This window comes from Anas platyrhynchos, chromosome 28, assembly GCF_047663525.1.
Source record: "Anas platyrhynchos isolate ZD024472 breed Pekin duck chromosome 28, IASCAAS_PekinDuck_T2T, whole genome shotgun sequence".
In the NCBI taxonomy this organism is placed as follows: domain Eukaryota; kingdom Metazoa; phylum Chordata; class Aves; order Anseriformes; family Anatidae; genus Anas; species Anas platyrhynchos.
The window spans coordinates 6158553-6178932 of record NC_092614.1 but is presented as its reverse complement, the minus strand read 5'-3'; the positions used below and the strand labels follow the sequence as shown (position 1 = coordinate 6178932).

At 41.9% G+C, this 20380-nt stretch overlaps 1 protein-coding gene across 4 annotated transcripts in view; it reads right to left on the bottom strand.

Annotated features, from left to right (window-relative positions):
* Positions 1 to 20380, bottom strand: part of MYO1D (myosin ID) — a 156922-nt gene that overhangs the window by 43702 nt on the left and 92840 nt on the right. For all 4 annotated transcript variants that reach the window (XM_027445220.3, XM_027445219.3, XM_038168685.2 and 1 more), the window contains exons 20-21: positions 18922 to 19035; positions 13499 to 13653 (exon numbers count right to left, since the gene is read on the bottom strand). In XM_027445220.3, the coding sequence (XP_027301021.3) occupies positions 13499 to 13653; positions 18922 to 19035 (269 nt within the window). The remainder of the gene's footprint in view (positions 1 to 13498; positions 13654 to 18921; positions 19036 to 20380) is intronic.

Genomic DNA, 20380 nt, shown 5'->3' with positions numbered 1-20380 from the left:
TGAGAGAAACGCTAGTGCTGGGAGTAAACAGTTCTCAGAGGAGCAAGATGGGCATCATGTTTAGAGAAAAATGTGTGCCTGTTACCTTTCTGAAACAAACCTTTTACCTCTGCCATAGGCAAAGCTTGTGACATGAGCTTGCTAGCAGAGCTGCATGATGAGCACCGCTAGGACTCGCCAGGCACAGCAGCTGCTTGCTCTGCCTTGTGGAAATGGTTATGTAGAGGTCTGCTGATGAGGAATATGGGGAAATGTAGCTTGGGATTCTATGCCAAGGGGATTTTAATGGAATTACAGCATTATCGTCTTCTCTTTCTAATTCCCTTTCCCACCCTTGGATTTCTTGAGCTAGGGAAATCAACCTCAAAACATCCCCCTCCCACCTTGCTGAATAGTATGTTTGGAGAAAAAACAAAACAAAAAGGAAGGTTTGGGAAAAAAAACAAAACCAAACGGTCCCTTTGTTCCATGAGCTCTGGGGATCACTGTGTGCTTGCGTGAGGGTGGGACAGAAGAGGGATGGGACAAGGAGAGGCAGGATGCCCGGGAGAGCAGCTGCCTCCTACCATGCCTCCCTGCTGCTGTGCTGGGAAGCCAAGGCCAGCCGCAAATGGAGGGATGTGCCAAGCCCAGAAGAATAGCTTCACCGTGTGGATAGAGGCCCAAACTGCAGCGGATGCTCAAACCCTCTAAGAGGATGACAACCCATCATCTACCATTTCCTGAAAGCCTTCATGGCAGAGCGCTCTGTGGTGCTCTTGTGCTGGAATCCAGGTGCAGAGCGCTGGCTCCAAGATGCTTTTCTCCTGCTGTGTGCAGCACAGGACCCCACTGGTTTCCGAGCAGGAACAGCCCTGCAAGCTGCTCAGGTCCTGTGTTTGTACAGCGCTTTCCCCTCTGGCATCGAGCACTGCCAGTCTGCAGGGACTGACTGACACTGGTGCCATGCAGCAAGAGCGGGAGCTTGGAGAGGGCAGAAAAAGGAAAAATACAACTAACAGCTTAAACCAGTGCAAGACATTCCCAAATATTCAATAAAAACTGGATTGTGGTTGCATGAACAGGAAGAAGAGAATAGTTTGGTTTCATTTTCAGATGCGCAGGAGACATGTAATGCTATTTCAAATTGCAGTTTACATCCCACTCAGCTCTGCCTTAACAAAACAAACAAGCACGTAGTTTCTAAAGCTTAATTGTTTAGTAGTCTGAGAGCAGACGGTGCTAGCTTTCTCAGGGTCCTCAGGGATGTGAGCAGAGATGGACATTGCAGAAAATGACTCTCCAATACAGTGGCTTAGAAAGTTTTAGCATTTCAGGAGTTTCCTGGTCCTGGCTGAGTACCTGGCTGTTGACCATGCCCATTGTGTACTTGTAGCTCATCCCACCTCATCTTTCCTCATCAGTGGAAAAAAAAAAAAAAAAAAAAAGCCAATGAAAACGGAAACTTGCCCACCTTAGAGGCAGAGTGCAACATCTGACATGATCAGAAGGTGGAAGCAGTAGGTGCTGTTTGGGCTTTCCTTGATTCGGTTTTGTCTCATTTACCTTTCGGCACTGAAGCAGCCAAATGAAGTCCCTGACGAAAACCAGCTGTAACAGAAGAGCGTAAGCACCCCCTCATCCCCAGCTCCAGCTGCACACTGCAGAGAGGGCAGGTCTTTGGAAGCAAAACCTCTCTTGCCTAGCGGTACATGGGCACACGGGTAACGAGCCCATCACATCAAGTGCATTTTGCCAACTATTTATCAAACCATCGAGTGTCATTTGAAGAAAATGGCTCATTGTTTTTCTCTCCATAATAGCTGTCCACTGAAGGCTGCGGAGATGCTGAAGGCATGTATAATCGCAGCCGCTCCCATTTAGCTCCCAGGAAAAGGCAGATCGAGCTGAAGTACCCAAAGGACACCACGGAGCCTCGTCAGCAGGCAGCTATGGCACAATTTGGCTCTAGCAGGGCAGTATGGTAAGTGCTGGAGCCCCTGACCAATGCTTTAAATAACAGAATGGTTACAGCAGACATTTCTTGCAGCAGTTCAAACACCACCATTTGGGTTTGAACTCATTTAGTTCTTCCAAAGGAAAGCAGCTGTTGTGCTGTGATCGTCTGCAGCCTCTCCCCACATACATCTCTCAGAGTACTTGATGTTCTGCCTCAAAAAAAAACAAAACAACACAGGTTTTAAAGCAAAACAGCATATCACTTTGATCATTTCCAGGCTTCAGAGCTCTAACTATGATGTGCCCCATTAGCCTGGTACCAGCAGCACATTTTAAGGCTAGATTCTTTAAGGTGATATTTGATAATGTGGATTTTGTTTCAAGCATCCCTAAGTGCTATGACTGCCCCCACTGCAGCATGGTGCAGAAATCAGGGACAATACAGCTCATGTCAGTGTTGTCCTCTGGATCTTGTGATACACAAAGGCACAATCCAGCAACTGCATCTGGGGACAGAAATGCCTGAGCTCCAGCTGATCAATGGGTTCAGAGCCACTGGACAGAGATTTATCCCAACTTCAGCTCTCTCGGGATGTGCAGTATCCCCTACAAAGGGGCTCCTGGGGATTCATGCCCTGCAAGACCTTCACATGAGCTCCTGGGGACTTAGGCATGCATTGAAGTTGCCTCCCACCCCAAACAAGCACACTGATATGCAGCACATGCGAGATTCCTTTGCAAGTTGATGAAGAGCAATGGAAAGCCACAGTAATGCACACTGCTGAAGGAGACACTCTTTGTGCAGCCCTACACCTTGTTCTGCTCCCTGCGGGGTGCCAGATAGCACCTCGGAAAGGAAGAAATTCTGCTTTCTAAGAGACAAAGCCAGATGTTTTTTTCTCAGAGCCTGTCCTCAGCACTGCTGTATAACACACCAAATCACTGCATCACCAAGGGACAAGCCCTCTAGGGCACGATCCAGTCATCCAAGGCCATCTTCCCTAGAGTAAAGGCACCTGCTGGGACGCAAGAGCCCTCGAAGCAAGAGACCCCATCCATCAGTCCTTCACCATGCGAGAGATCACCCATCAGCATGGCTACAGGCACTGGAGGCTCTGGAACTGGGTACAAAATGTAGAATGGGGATTCCACACCAGCTCTCTCCTTTCCTGTATTTCTCTAGCCTTCCTACTTAATTTAAAATCAAACCATACTATTTGGACAGTATATTATTACATGTAACGACTGAGCGACAGACAGGATCAAACAGTTTCATTCTTATAAGGAAATTTACCTTGGATCATTCCTGACACCTCTCTTTTGAAAAGCAGAGAAAAAAAGCAGTGTTTAAGCAATGGCAAATCAAAACTGATTTAGGGATCTGAAGGACTGAAATGAAGCCAACACATTAAAACTAACCGCAGAATTTATCATAACTACACTTATGCAAATCTTTTTGATATTACATAAAAACCAACACTGCATTATTTTTAGGAATTTGGCACACTAGACTAGAGCCATGGACAAAACATGCGAGCACATATTTCTCTCAGATATTAGAGTAAGAAACACAGCAGCAGAATTACAAGCTGGAAAGGGAAAATTTATAAAGAGAGCAATACACTGAGCGCAATATATTAAGTAGATATACTTCAATTTCATACTGTGAATTTGATCCCACAGACTGTACTGTCTTTTTCCAGCCTGCTTTTTAACATGAGCTATAAAACTTCAGCTCAGATGATAAGTCCTGAATTCATTCTCAAAGGAAAAAATAAAAACTGTAAAGTTTGTCAAGAATCAAAAGGTGATTCTTTGGGGGTTAGTTTGTTGTTGGCCAAGTCAGGTTAGTACAGCCACATTAAAATAAAAAAATTATTTGATCCTATCTTTAGGAAAAATTGTTGGGATCCAGTATTTTACCAAATTTTAGCCTCCATTTAAAAATTAAGTTCCTTAGACATTTTCAAAAATATCAAGTACCAAGCTAGGTTTCTTTACCACATCCAGATTTTATCAGACAGATGCTTCACACTTTCTAGAGAACAAAACAAAAACAACCTTCTACCCATAAATATGTAGTTATGCACAAAAGTCACTAATTACTTTTGAAAGCAGTCTCAGAAACAGGGCACCTTTTTGAGAATAATTCAAATACTGAGTTCACAGGATGAAATGCTCTGGGTGATAGATAAATAGAAAGAAAACAAGTTTAAAGGAGAAATTTTTGGCTCTGCCAAAGATGCATGAAGTAGGAAACTGGAAGGAAAATTTCATTAATATGTACTGTTACAATACTTTATTTAATACAAGAACGTGAAAAAGAACAGAAACTATCCTGATGAATTTGATCAAATATCTAAAGACTTCAAGAGAAAATGCACATATTTCCCCTTTGTTTCAAACATTAAACTAGGAAGTCTATTTTAATATTTTTCCACTCCTTTAAAAATATAAAACCCTTGAAAACAATTTTCGTCCTTACCCTCACAAAAACATCTTTTTTGATATTTAGCAGATCTCTCAGAAGTTGAAGGCCTGCAGTTAAAAGGCAAAACTGTCCAGAAGCTTGGGTCTAGATTTGCTGCTCCACAGAGCTGATGAACTCAGCACCTTTAATCAGAAATATTGAGACTATACAGAGGAAAACTACCCCACAAGTGACTCGCTGTAAACAGACGGCAAACACATCAACTTATGCTGATATTTAAGCATCACCTATGAGACATTTTTAATCTCCAAAGGCTTGTAACTAGCAGCTCCTGGATGCTGGCAACCCCAACGTGGTCAGTCAGCAGCAGCATCCCACCAAACAGGGAGGAAACAGGTTAAACATTTGGCTGAGATGTCACAGTGAGTACAAGAGCAGGCACAGGGCTGTGAGTGAGTCTGAAGTTCTGTGTTTAGAACAAAAATACATCTGTATTCATTCTGAGTCCAAATCTGCATTTTTTGAAAACAGATAAGTAAAACATGCTCAGCTCGGTCTAGTTACAGCAGAGTACAAACTACAAGGGGAGTGTACAAGATTACTTCTCTTGTAGCTTGTTTTCAAACGTAGTGTCCCTTTGCTTAAGCACAAGGCAGATGGCATGAATTACAACCCCTCCCCAAATAAAACAAAAATATAAAAGTTTTATATGCCTGAGATTTGTGGAGCGGGGAGGTTCCCAGCATGCAGGCCGGCGGATGCCAGGACAGCTGCTCGGGGCAGATGGGTCCTTTGACAGCTTGATAATACGGACTTGCTGGTGAAACTAAGCCCTGGTAGGGACAGCCAACGTGGGGCCATCTGTTTACTGGAGAGGAAAGGCTCTTGGAACAGCAGGTAGCCAATGCTTTGGTTGAGAATTAAACCAACAGCAAGATCATCAGTATTTACAACCTTTACTTGTGCAGCTACATACATACAGCTGGCAGCGCAACTCTTCCACGTCAGGCTGCTCCTGCACAACGCTGTAGCACCGTGCTCAGCTTCAAGATGTGACCTGGGATTATTGCATGGTGTGCACCACCAATGGCTTTTTAGAAGATAATTTCTGCTTATGTCTGTTTGTTAATGCCAGGCAAGGGAATGGTTTGCTTCAAACTTTGAGTCTTGGATGAATAGCAAGCGTTGTAGTTTAAGACTGAAAGTAATATGGTCAGAAGGTGTACAAATTGATACACTGAACACAGCAGAAAACCAATAAGGACTCTTTTATTATTGTAAGATGAAACATTCCCATTCAGCTGTTCACATAATGATACCTTCTCTGGGGAAAATCCACAACACAGCATCAAAAACGAGGCTCAGTTGGGAAGGCTGGTGCGCTAGCAGGAGAACGAAGAAACTCTGCAACGCTGCACCATGATTACTGCTCAGCAGTGATTTCTTTAATCATTTCTATATTCTGATCATCAATTTCTCAAGGACAGTAGGGATCTGGACAGAGCCCCATAAAAGGGCAGAGAAAATGTTAAGTGCTCTGAAATATTAAAATGTTCACATTTGGCAGCATGATGGCTTCTATAGCACCTAGACAGCAGGAGGATGGGTTTGAATTTTCTATTCTAGGACATACAAAACATGTAACACAGCTTCTGATAATCTAAATGTTCTTTTTTTTTTTTTTTTTTTCCCCAGAACACAAATAATCCTTCCAGTTTCACCGTACTGCCATAGACAGTCCAAGAAGAGAAAGGATTAATCTTTTTTAACCCAGTGCATCCACTAGCTAGGGATGAGGAATGAACTGTGCACCTCAAATAACACTTTTGAAAATATTGCTAATAAGACCAAACATCATTAGTAAATGACATATCAAACTAGTATGATGGGCTGGAGAGGAACTTTGGGTCACTGAGGTACTGTTTTTATCGGAATTATGGTTACAGAAAAAAAAAAAAAGTTTCTAAATTTTTGAAGTAATCAATGATTATTTATCTATTTATTTTATGTGCCCTGAAGAACATTTCCTCAATAACCGCTACACAAAACAACTTCAGAAAACACCAAGCAACCAAACACTGAAATTCCATCTCCTTCAAAGAACATCAAGCTCCAATAACTTCTGTCTACCAAGATCTCCATCCAGTCCAGGAGGACCCTGAACTCCTGCCTGGCGCTTTAGCATCTAGGTGCTCTTTACAAAGCAGACAGTATCACAGTTACCTTCTACTGGCATCTGTGTGCAACTTGAATGTGTTTCAGCCACAGCAGTGTTCTTTCCAGTGAATTTCAGAGAGAATTTGTGTTGTAAATGGGAGTAGGACTTGGGAAGGAATAGATGACCAGTAAAACTCATTAAACTCAACGGAATATCATAAAATATAATAAATTGCTACTATTATGTTATCAGACATAAGAATTGACTTTTAGATTTAGAGGTCAAGTATGCAAATAAAGGACTCAAAATTTTGCAGCAAAGATTGAACTCAGCCTCTTGAGAGCCCAATCCCCTCTCCAGAGCTCACTTTATTCTCAACATAAATCCAGGACTGCAGGAGACAAAGTTATTTGCACTGTGCCAGGAACATATTGAGAAGTATAACAAAAGGATACTTTTTCTACCAGGATGTGAGATAGGGAAAGCTTCCCTGGTCAGGGGGTTCAGGACCCATGTCAGAGACAGTGAATGAGCTCTGCTCCAGCAACAGCATCAGGAAGACGAGTTTTAAGAAAGGAAACAATCCTCTTCCAACTGCCTTAATGAGTTCCCTTCTAGCAGGGCTGTTCTCTAGAATAACTCAGTAGCATCAAGTTGAAGAAAACTTTTCCAAATAATACAAAATTTAAAAAGAGAACATTAAGAGTTCATCGTGGTGATAGAACTCTTCTTATTCATGCCTTGAAGTCACCAAAAGCAACAAATCTTTCATCTACACAATGCATTCTCCAAAGAAAAACTGTCATTTCTTAATCCCAGTTACAATTGTGTGGTTAACAAACCTGCACAGGAATTACCAGAGATGATTATAAAGATCATAAATTAGCCAAAGGCAAACCTTAGCTGAATACTAGAAAAATTTTCTAAGCCACAAAGACAAGGTTAGAGAAATTAAGCTTTTTTTTTTTTTTTTTTTTTTTCATTTTATGTATTTTATTGAATAAGGAAATTGTTTTTCCTTTTGCCGCCACCCTGCTGCAGGGTTGAGCACCTGGTGCTTAGAAGCTGACAGCTAACTGCAGGCTAGGGCTCCTCCCAGACAACAGCAGAGTTTTACTAGAAGTTATGAATAGAAATCCTGTATAAAAACAAAGCTATTTATGCTCCACTAAAGCACTGAAAAAAAATGTTACAGAAGAATCTGATATGAATAAAGTCTAGCCCTTTGTCAGGATTCAGCCGATGATAACAATGGTGTCAGCCACTGGCACGGCTGAATCAGAACTAAACACGGGTTAGTTGGCAGTGGTGACAAAGGACAAATCGCATTAAATAGCAATTTAGAAGCAGTTTGTTTCCAGCCCGGTTTTCTGAAGCAGCGCTCAACTCCTTTTGATCTTGTCTAGCCTACGAGAAACCCCCAGTATAGATGGAAACTTCCAGTTAAAGAGCGCTCATCATGAGCCCGGCTGCTGGCGCTGCTGACACCCACTGTCAGCAAGAGATAATTTTCATAGCGTTCACAAAGCTTAAGTGACAGATTAATTTGATACCAGCAGTTGTAACACGCTTCCTTTGTGTGGAGGTTTTCTGCCTTGTGAGGGATGGTTATTTCCTTGGAGTAAGGATGGCTGGTTAAGAGCACGCTATCACCCATGGATTTTCAAACACCAGTTTGGGCTCCCCTTCCTTCCCTTCGGTCCCAAAGAAACAAGAGTTTTCATCAGTATTGTCTCTTTGAGGTGGTCACTAACTACAGAAAAAAAAAATGCTTCTGTCTTAACTCACATGTAAATCTAAGTCTCAGCAGTTAATAAGGTTTTACAAGAGAAAGGTACAGTTTTTAAAAAAAGGGAAAATGTTAAGCTGATTAAAGTCAGCAGTTTCCTTATGAAAGAGCATCTTTATGATAAATCAAAGTGTTTTAAACCTCTTGCATGACACCTAGGCCTAAGCTGGAAGGTCTGTTTCTTCATAGTGGAGGAAATAAAAAATATTGAATTGATTTTAAACAAACTGGGCTCTCCTGCTTAATGATTTGTGTTCCAGATTGTGCTTATAACTGGGCTGAGGACTGATTTTCCTAAATAAGCAAAATAAAATCATGTTGATTTTTTTTTTTTTTAATGGACAGCATCAAAAATGTATAAAATGCTCATCCTTACTCCTGCACAATGGATTGAAAATGTGCATTTACAGATGGCTTCTTTCCCTCTACCTAGCAAACACTCATGCTATTAACAAAAATCACCCAGGAGGCAGCACTCTCAGAGCTTAACCTTAAACACTGCTATTAAGATAATAGCAAATTTAAAAATCTTTCACTTAAATGTGTTTGCAGAAAGCTTTGTTTGCCACAACACGATTTGTTACAAAGAACAAAATTCAGAAAAAAACATTTGTGAGTTCTCCTGTTCCAAATATATTTAATCTCCCCAAATTGCCTGCAATTCTGGACAGGCTTTATTCTGACACTCAGTTTATGTAGTTCAGGGGATTAGGGGCATCCTGCACTCATCCAAAGTTTGAAGCAATTCCAGTGTTAACAAATATTTATGGCTGGAGCTTTGAACACTAGAAAAGCAGTCAGAAGTGCACTTTTCTTCTCATTTCCTCTCTTCACAACTACTCCATTTCAATGCAGCTGTTTCAAGAACTTCCAGGTACAGCCAGATCACAACTATTAACCGCTTTCTAACACATCAAGCAAGGCCATTACCTAATACAGTCTCAAGAACCACTCTGGGAAATATTTCAAAGCACAGCCAGTCTACACAGAGTGGCTACATATTAACCAGAGTGGCTGCATTGGAGGTGTGCATGGAACCTTGCAAAAAGCACAACCACTGCAGCCCTCTGCTCCCCAGTGCAACGCGATGCTGCTTCTCCCCTTTCCGCCTCCCTGGTCTGCCTAGGCAGCACACACTTGCACCAGGATCTGTTTGTTTCCAGTGTTTAGCATAATAAAGCTGTAATCCCAGATACATCCCCTACGTGCCACCATGCTGCTGAGGGCAGGCAAAGAAAGAGGCTTTTTGCAAGGATGTGCTGCCCTATGCAGATCTTGCTTAATAAGGAAGCCTGGGGAAACCGCGCACCTTACACCTAACATGTTGGTATTTCAGTTTATTTTGAAAGGCTGATGAGACAGATTTTGTCTGTATTAAAAAAAAATATATATATATGTATGTATACACACACACACTCACACTCCTGCATTACATACATACAATATACACGTATGTGCCACTACATCAAATAACCAAGCCTCCCTGCTTCCACAATCAAACAAACCGCTACCATCTCATGTAACATCATGAAATGCACAGATGGAGCAAAATTACTATATTGATTACATGTGAAAGGGAAAGCTGAGAAACGTAATCTTCCTAAAGACACCTTCGTGCCAGGCCAAAAACAGCCCCTGTGTGGAAGAAGAACAGGATAACTGACTCTAATGAAACCTACAGCCCGTCGCCTTTAGCCTGACATCCGTTTTTATGAATTACTGTTTGGTCAATAGTGTAACAGTGCCAAGGCAATTGGCTCCAAGGCATGCCTGTTTAAGAACCCAGAACTAAAGAAAATTAATCCAGTGAGCACTAATGATTAAAATTGGCTGACAGGTCTCAAAGCGGAATGGAAAATATAAAATTATCCTTAGGCAACCGATTTTCTGCTGGAGTTCTGCAGGAATTGCTTTTTACTGTTCTTTTAACTCCTCCTTCCCTTCAGCAATCCTGGAAGAAAACCAGTGGCTGTGGCTGCAGACAATGCAGGGATTAGGGGAACAGAAACACTGAAGAGAGCTGGCCACTGATACCCATGAAGCTTAGATCAATATGCATGTTGAACTGAAAATACCATGTGTGTTTAAACCAGACATAAAAAAAAAATATCTTTAAGTTTGAGTGTACTGCAGAATGGAGCACAATGCCTGGAAACAAAGCATGGGTCTCAGTCACCTTTGGTGATGACATCTGAGCTGCCTTTGCCACCAAGGGTATTCAGCTGGCGATGCTTCCACACTTCAGGAGGAACCAGACAGGAGCTGACAGAGGCAGTGCGAGATCCACCAGAGGATGAGACGGAATTCGTGCTGTGAAAACGGGCTAGAAACAGGTCTTCTCTGGCAAAGCATGGCTCCAAAGTACATCCAGAAAGAGTCCTCAGCACACTGGACTTGACCTGCTGGAGAAGCCTTCTAAAGGCTTAAAGACCCTGAAGCAACTTCGATGTCAAAGATGGAGAAGATAAGTCCTCTCCTGGCTGATGGCCCTCACCCTTTTACATCCACTCTCACTCCTGGAAAAAACTTCTCAGATCCCTTTTTCCTGAACATGAGCTTCAGCACTTGACGGTACACTGTGGCCATAGCATTAGCATTTTAGCCAGCTCTGTCATTATTTCTGTTGGGAATTCAGTTAGCTACATAATTGCTTTGTTTAAAAAAAATAACAGCTGCCAAATTACAAACATGACTCAAACACCCATTAGCTTGACTACATTCAGTTCCCTAACACCTTAACCAGCAGAGTTGCTGCTGCAAAATTGTATAGCTCATAGAAGCTTCATGTTAATTTTACACTAAGAAGCTTATTCATTTCTGACCACAACTTCAAAGTGTGAAAACTACCACTAGGAATCAAACAAAGCATCTGAATGAGAAGGTCCAGACATCCATAGCACAGGTGTCACCACCAGTCTCCTAGTCCTGCCTATACGTTAGTACAGATTGTACAGAGTTGTAATGATTTTATCACACAAGTATTTAAAACATCGTTATGCATTACATGGAACCACAGGGAGCTGTGCAACCTCACTCTTGCTAAAACCTCCTAATGGAGATGTGAGGACTGGGACCAGGATGGCTGGAAACTACTTTGTATGTTTGGAGACGACCTTATGTGAGACCCCGCTGTCACCCAAGGAAGCCGCCCTGCACATCACAGGTGTAGCACTGCTCTGAAATCACATCCAGGGTCACGCAGCCACCCGACTTTCACAGGGTTTTACTGCTGGATCCACTTTGTCACAGCAAGCACCTCCTGACAGGCAGGACAGGGAAACCTGACACTTGCCATGAGGCACACAGTGACTCTGGACTCTTGGTTAATCCTGGTTAATGAGGAATTCCCAAAGAGCCTCTTGAGCAATGGGTCAGCTAATCCCATTCACAGACAGGATTTTTTTATACTTAGAAAATTGAAACTGCCTGAAAACAAGAATTTTCCCCTTTTGATTTACAGATATTGCTTTGATGAGGGAAACCATGACATTTGGATATTTGGCAAATGAGCTGTTCCTGTACATTATCCTTAAACCTGTAACCTCAACCAGACATCTGAGAAAAAGTTTCAGACACTTCCATTTAACCAGCTATGCTGAGAGTTCACTTAAAACAATAAAAAAAACCCAACAACCAGTACTGTAGTAAGTGAAGATTAAACAGCATGTAAGAGTACTGTCTGTAATAAAATGGCAGTTAACTAATTAGATGGATAAAAACTAAAACTAATTCTTTTTAAAAATAAAAATGTCATTGTTAAATCAGTATAAGAAATTGAAAAATCAATAGTTTATACCCTATATGAAAGGCTCAGTATTTTAGACCAGTCCCCACAATGGTCTCAACATGATAAAAGGATGGGGTGCTTTGTTGTAATGACTGAGGAAAAGGAACAGCAAAACAGGGAAGTCTGAACACTGAGAATACAGGATCTGGGGTGCAATCAACAGTTTCACAGCTCTTCCCAACGTTACAGACTTGTTAAGTCACTGAAGAGCATCAGCTGGAGATTTCACCTGCGTTCAAAACACATCAGACATGAAAGAAATCCAGCTACTTCACAGGACTCCTGAAAGGATGCGTGCTGCTTTACAAGACATATTCCCATAACCTCCTGAGCCTCCATGAGTAGCTACATTTGAAAATTAAACTATATTGAGGTAAATGAAAAAAAAAAAAAGAGAATGCTTTCTGTTGCTTTTCAGCACTGAATTTCTTAAAGCAAGTTATGCCAATGCTTAGAATTAATTTCAGATGAATTTAGCACCTATCTCCAGCAGTACTGACAGAAGTGGCTAAATCAGCGTGCTCAAGTTCATGTAAGAAATTACCCAGGCACCTAATATAACAAATTCACTCACTGTCCTGCCACCTGCAGCTCCAAATAGTTGTTTACCTATAAAGACTCCGTTTTGTCTATCATAAATGAAGCACGGTATTATGAGTGGCAACACCCAAATGCTGCATATGATGCTCATCAGTATTGATTTTCATGAGAATCTGTTCTGGAGGAGCAAGAGAAGAACTCTGAAGGTTTGTCCAATTGTCAAGACCATTTCTCTACAGAGTTAGTTTTATGTGATTGTCTGCAATGCAATGACTGCTGTGCAGCTTTTCTGTGCAATCCCAAACCTGCTGTATGCTATAAAGGTGATTATTGCTAGTTCAGCTGTACCTCCAAGAAGCTCAATGCAAGATAACCACTTACGTGTTTAGTCTACGACTAAAACAGATTTTACACAATGATTTGCAAGTGAGACAATTTGCAGGGATTCAGAGACAACATTTTACAGCTCAAACACTAAATGATCTACTGACACTAGTGGCAGGGAAAAGAATTTGAAAAAGGAATAGCTGTATCCTAATTTTACATATGAAGAGCTTGACCTTAAAACATGCTTATGAGACATTGTATCACACTCAGAATGCCATCTTCAGTGATGTGTGTCCCCAGACACCTATGTTCTAATACGCACATATAGGGAAGGAAGAAGGGGCAAGCAAAGTGTGGCAGTTGAAAAGTATGTCCCAAAAATAACAGGGAAAAATGATGCTCTGACATCCTAGTAATACAGCGAAGTAACACAGATAAAACTCCAGACTGACATCAAATTGACTTCACAGCAAGTTTCTGATTTGGCATGCTAGACTGAGTTTTCAGCACAATCCAAACAACACTGACCTCTTGAAGTGGCTTGTCAGGACTCCCACCAGCTCTCCAATCCTGTTGTCATTAGATGGCTCTTTACTGAAGAGACAGACAACGAGATCCTTGTTGTCCTTCGTGTGGAAGACCACGAGCTGGTCCTTTCCGTTGGAGACGCTCAATCCTATCAACTGTGAAGAGAAAGCAAGAGCAATGTCATACACTTTGATATATTTTTTACTAAGGGCCAGACCAGCTCGTTCAACCTCAGTATGCCATGTTGCCTTTCAAGTTCTACCTCTACCAGCGAGAGCAGTGCCTGGGGAATGGCCTTGTGCAAGCTCACCATACTGCTCCCACAAGCCAAAGTACAAATGAAACAATAGTTTTTTTTTTTTTTTTTTTTTTTTTGGTGCGGGGGAGGTAGTCAATGGTCCCTGCTAAAATTCTGCTGGGAAATTCTGCTGCCTAGGCTGTGTCCCCTGGAGCAGCTCCTGCTAGCAGTGGTGCAGTGAGTCGGTGCCCTTCTGCACTTTCAGCACCGCATGCTGCTCACCAGAGTGTACCAGGTGGGATAAGGCTCCCCCACATCTCACCCTGGATGACACCACATCACTCAGGGGCAGATCCACAAGCTTGCTTTATTTTATTTTCAAGGGAAGCCAACAATAACCATCAGTCTGGCCAACAACCATCTCCTCTGCTCAAATCCACAGACACGGCTTCAAGAATGTAATGATAAGCAGACAATACAGGAACAAAATCTACTGAAAGCCCAAACATTCTGATGAAGAATGTAAGTTGCAAACCCCACAAAGCTGTGTTGATTCCAGTATTTAGTCATGGATCAATGTCTTTCTGCTAAGTAACTGCTACTTGGTACATTAAAGATTTTGTCCTTGTCATCACCCAAAGCAAAAGCAGGAAAAATTTAGGAGTGGCAGTCTAGGTACACAGGCTATTCAGGTGAATATTTTAAAAAAACAAGAACAACAACAACAACAAAAAGCAACAAAAAAAATCTATGCTAAGGAAACAAAATATAAGGATGCAAAAAGAAAAATCAAGAGGCAAGTACATTTATAAATTGGTGCTAGAGAGAGAGAGGAAAAAGAATGATTAACACAAACAGATACTAGAACAGACATTCCTTGTCCACCAAAGCACTACCCAACTCTTTTGAGTCATCCAGGGACAGGCAGAAGGAAGCCACATTCTCCTAAAACCAAGAGGCACTGCTACACTGTTTTACTGAAATCAAAATCTCATCATCCTCTTTTTAAAGAAAAAAAAAAAGCCTTCTATGCATCCCCACTGCCTGTGCTGGAAAGCATATTAGCACAGATAGAGTTGGAGACTATGCAGTACTTTCAGAAGCATGAATCTCTCAGAAACAGCCTAAATCCATATGCTTGGTTTAGTAGGTACCCTGTATTATTTCCAAGAAACCTGTTAGAGCTCTGGATGTCTACCATATACCAGACAGCAGCGTTGTTCCTGAAAAGCATGCCACAGCCAGCATGCAGAAGTGTGGTGTGTGCCCTATTTTCTAGATGAAACACTACACAAGTTGAGAGTTGCTCACATTTTGCTGGCTTATTATTGCAGCACAACAGATGAGTTATTGCTGATATTCTAGGCGCTGAGCAGAGACCTCCTGCTACCAGTTGCACATACCCAACACAGGTGGAGTTTATTCTCTACCATTCACAGTATTTTAAGGTTACAAAATACTTTCAAAACAAGCTACACTTCATGCACACACATTAACAGCTGCCTGGGTTTATGGTGTCCCTTAAAATTAATTTGCATGCTTAAATAACATCCTGGGAGCACAATAACACCACAGGGACTACTGCCATCAAGGTTTTAAATGTGTACCGAGTATGAAAGATGAGCAAGTTGAAATCTGTGTATTTGAAAAGCCTATTTAAACATCAATTCTTCAAAAGAACTGTGATAGAAGTCCATGAGCCCTTTAAAATGTTCCTATTTTGCCCCTCCTCCTAAGACTATCTGAACAAATAAAAATAATACAAAAGAAATAATTGTAGAGAAGGTGCTTATCTCAGTATTTATAAACACGAATATTAGCCACGCTTGCAGATCAGAAAAAAAAAATCTCAGCAGCCACAGAATTTCCTTTATTATATTCTCCACTGTACTGGGAAAGACAGTCGTAAGATCCTTTCTGCTGCTCAATCATCTTCTAATTCCTTCTTGACATTATCTGTTTCTTTTTTTCTCCAGGTAAGAATAAAAAAGGCAATTTAACAGTGGTACTTCTGAAGCAACTGCCAGAGCAGTTGCAAACAAAAATTCCCCCAAAGTAGCAGCTCAGTCCAGTGAAGCAGTTCGGGTTGAAAGGAAAGTTATTGCTTTGTAATCATTTGCACAAAATTACAGATTCCTTACACAGGGTAAGAAATAAGAATGCAGAACCTGAAATCCAAGCAGACATACATTAAGGCCTATGCTTAAACCATTTACAAGTAAACATAGCTAAAGGAGATGGGAAACTATAGAGCGATTCCTTCAGCCGAAAACAAGTTTATGGTAGGAACAGACATCAGCTGACTGTCTCCGATGAGATTTCCATGGAAACACCATCCCTAAGGATGTTGCCATGTTGATAGGGTGCTTCAGAAATGCTGATGGCAAGCAGCACAGCTAACAGGCAGATGAATTTCAGCTGGGTTCACCTTTATATGTTAGAAGGGCAATCCACCTTCCCCAGCAAGCATGTACCTTTCTGCTGGGACATACCTGATACACCGAGAAACACCAAGACCAGTGTATTTATTACCCTTTCGCTTCTTGGAAATACGCGTATCAGTTCAAACAATTGTTCTTTCTATGAAAGGGAACAAATATCTGCATCACGGATGGCCACTTACAGCACCTCCCTGCACACTGCCACAGGGCTGCCATGCAGGGAGAGATCAGGCATGCAGAGAAACAAGGCAGTGCACACGAGGCAGCAGGCAACACGTACGCAAATCACTCAGTAACACAACACAAAACACAACCAGAAAAGGGAAAAGCTATTGGATTGCAGCACTGATCATTAGCAGGAGTTTAGCTTAAGAAATCCTAGTGAAAAAAAAATGTATTTCACATACTATATAGAAACCAAATACATTTCCAAACTCTCTTCTTCCTGCTGCTCAGAGAGGAGTCAGCAGCAAATCAGTAGGATCAGTGGACATGCCCTGTCACCACGATGCCACCCCTATCCCTGTGCCCACAGATTTTCTTGTGTTCCCAAGGACCACAGTGGAGTGGAAACAGGTGAAAGGAGGACCTTTGGCCAACAGAGCAGAAATCACCACAGCATTTACCAAAGATTGTTTTCATCGGACAAGTTTCCAGGCTGGAATAAGACTGGCACCTGTGTGAGTCACTGAGGGAATTTTTTGGACCCATTCCTCCCATAGGAAGTAACCCAGGAGCTCTTGGTGATTGCTCAGGTAAAGGAAACTGCTGTCAAGAAGCCTAGGGTTAGGCTGGAAAAGCGAATAATTGCAGATCTACAAATAAAGCTGATTCCTATTTATAGAAATTCAAATATTGTCACAATAAGAGACCTATATGCACAGAACATTTATGTGCTTTGCTGCTCCAGGAGATGCAAAGCCAGCACAGGCAGCCCATGCTACAGCCAAGTTATCACTCACCTTGTGTGAATTGATCCTCCCTTTCAGACATACACGTCTTGTGAAAGAACAGTAATTACTAACATTTCTAAGTAACAGACTTTCTATAGGCAACCTACAAATTGCATCCACATTGCTAGGAAGACAATGAACTCCATCCCAGGCAGACCCAGGACAATGGTTTGTGAAGTGTCTGGCTCCTTTTGCAGTGCATTTATGTTCCAGCCTCTTTGGAGTTAGGAATAGGAAGCTGATGTTTCCAAACGCTCTGTACTGCCTTTTTTTTTTTTTTTTAATGCATTAAGGATCTCGGAGGAAAATGTTCAGGCTACCAGTAGCAACAGAAAAGATCTTCCCAGAGTGACCTGGTCTTACTCTGTTACTTGAACGTACAGATCCACCTTTAAACCCATCTGTATTACAGACATACAGGGAAAGCAGGGATTTCTCTATGGCTGAAATAAATACAGCTTTACTATAATTACTCATGTAGCAAGTGAATTGCACTAGCTTAACCATTTTGTATAAGGCAACAGCTTAGAAAACTAACAGTGAGAAATTGTGACAAACAAAATTCTACCTTGCTCACCTGAGCTCACCTTGATTCTTTGAAAAAAAATCCACCCACCTTGAAAGAGCAGTCTGCCGTAGATTTTAACAAGTCTGTTTGCACAAGCAAGAGTTAGTCATTTAGCATTGTCTGCTGACAATTTCATTTTGCACAATTAAGCGATAACGTCAGTAGAATAGAACATCAACTTAGGAAAATGACCTGCAGCTGCTAAATACATGGCAGTAGTATCTTTTCAAAACAAGAGACACTGTCATGGTCACACTGCTTTGCTACAACAGATTTTCTTGTTAGGGGAAACAAGTAAGGCAGGCAAGCAGTTATTCCACGTACTGCAGTGGGCAATCAGTGTGCAGCTTTGGTGGGTAACCAGCAAGGACGTTAGAAGAGGTCCAATAAAACCAACATTAAGGATGCAATCTGAGCTAATCATTCCATCCACATTTGCAGATTAGGTTTTACTGTTACCCTAATCCCATCTTTAGTCTTTCAGCAATGTGGGGACTACAAATTTATTATTTCTTCAAATGCAAACGTCCTAACAAATTTGCGTACGACATTTGCAAGCAACCCAGCCAGGTTCTGTAGGTTTAAGATAATCACAGTGGTGTTACCTCAGGCTGAGGAAAACAAACAAACAGTTGAAAACACGCACCAGGATGCTGAAGAGCTAAAAATGAGCTTTTCTCCCATCCCCCTTCCTATCAGTGATAATCTGCTTCTTTGTGACTGGCAGCTAAACTCTGCTACCCCGAAGGCCAGATACCTCGCTACAATTCTGAATTTAGCTTTGATAAGATTTACATTAAACATGGACAAATATATATATATATATTTATATAAATATATATAAGTCAAAAAACATGAAGGATCAAACAAACCCCAAGAGACAGAGAAATTGTGTCTTAAGCCACTGTGAAATGCTAGCCCTCTTATGGGGCCAAGATCTTGCAGCACACAGCAAATAAATAACAAAATAGAAGAACAAACAGAAGAAAGTGCAATAAGCAGTTTGTTTTTTAGCTTTTATTTTATGCACCAAAATTAAAAGCTAACATTAGACAGCAGTGCTTTAGATAATTGCACTTAAGTGTTTTAAAGCTATTAAATACATTAAAAATGTAAACCACAGTCTTTTTCCATTCTGTAGATCAGAAAACGGAGCTAAACAGCAGATGACCTGCCCATGACTAAGACAGCCTGAGATGAGCTTCTCCAGGCCTTGTACTTACATTATAGAGGGGGATGGTCTTCATCACTTTGTACTGCTTCATAGGGTCCATCTTATAAAGGTGTCGATCAGTAATGAAGATTGCTCGGTCCTCCACCTTACTAAAGCGATTGACCTGTAAAGAAGCAATTTTCAGTCACAGTGATCAATGCAAAAAGATGCAGAATAAAAAGTCTGCAGCAGTAGACATGCAAAACTCACATACATCTTCAATAGGTTTACTTGAAGGAGTGAAAAGGGAAGGCCGACCCCATAACCATATTTCATAAATAGAGAAATGGGTAATCTCAGAGCAGCAACATTCCTAGAGTCATCCAGCTGGGACAACCACGGCCTAAACCAAGGACAGATGCTTTCCACTAGCAATTTTTAACCTATGTCCCTGTCCACTGAGCAGACCCCCAAAGCCAGGCAGACAACTTTTGTTCCCACATTATGTATGTGCCTTTTTCACCTCAGAAGAACAATGCAGAACACCTGCCCTCTACAGAGCTAAAAGGGTGTCACCAGGTTGCGTGCCAGTCCAGACCTGACGCATTTGAAAGCAGATGCCTTGGACCATCCTAAATTTGAGCAGGTCCCATTTCCCTCTTTTGTGCTCTCAGTGTAGCCAAGCAACTAGCCCAAGAAGTGGGAAACCTGGACAAGCATCTTCCCCTGCCCATTAGTGATGTGTTAGCCAAGTAAGGGCATGCTCCTCCAGTTCTGCTGAAGTTGTGCCACTCTGCAAAAGGAACTGAAGACTGAATAAAGAGGAGCCTGGGAGAGCCAGGTCTGCACGCAGGGACCTGGTGCAACCACCTGGTAGAAGAAAAGCAAGGGTAGTTCTTGGCAAACACAAGACCCAAGCTGCAATGCCTGCAGGCTGCAAAGGGTATTGAACACAAACCTCTCCCTTGCTAAGCAAGAAATCCGTTCCCCTTTCCAGGGGGTCTAACCCCAAACCCCGAGCTAGCTATGGTGCCCATCAGCCCTACCAACTCTGTAACCTGACAAAAATCTGCCCTTTTTATGAAATTAGTGAGGGAAGGGCCGCACAAGCACCAGAGCAAGGGAAAGGCACGGTGATGCTCTGGGTGATGATGAACAGGCAGAACGCAGGGCGAGCCACAAGATAGCTCGGCTGTGCCAGACCCTGGCTGTCAGTAGCAGATTTTTCTATTGAGATGGACATCACTCATCTGGTATTTTAACTTGACCTTGCATTCTGTTAAGGACATGGCATTCAAGGCAGTGATGTATAAGTATCACCACTGAGTTCAAGACCCTCAAAAGAACTTCTTTAAACTGAGCTTGCTGCCCAGCTATGCTCTCTGCTGCTGTTCTGGGAACACAGAGAGCAAAGCTACAACAAGCAGCAAACTTCTAATGCAGACAGGAAAGCATGCAGAGGCATGTGTACCTCTAAGGTTAACTGACCACTGAGGAAGATTTCTGCTGATGTTAAATTTTATACTGTT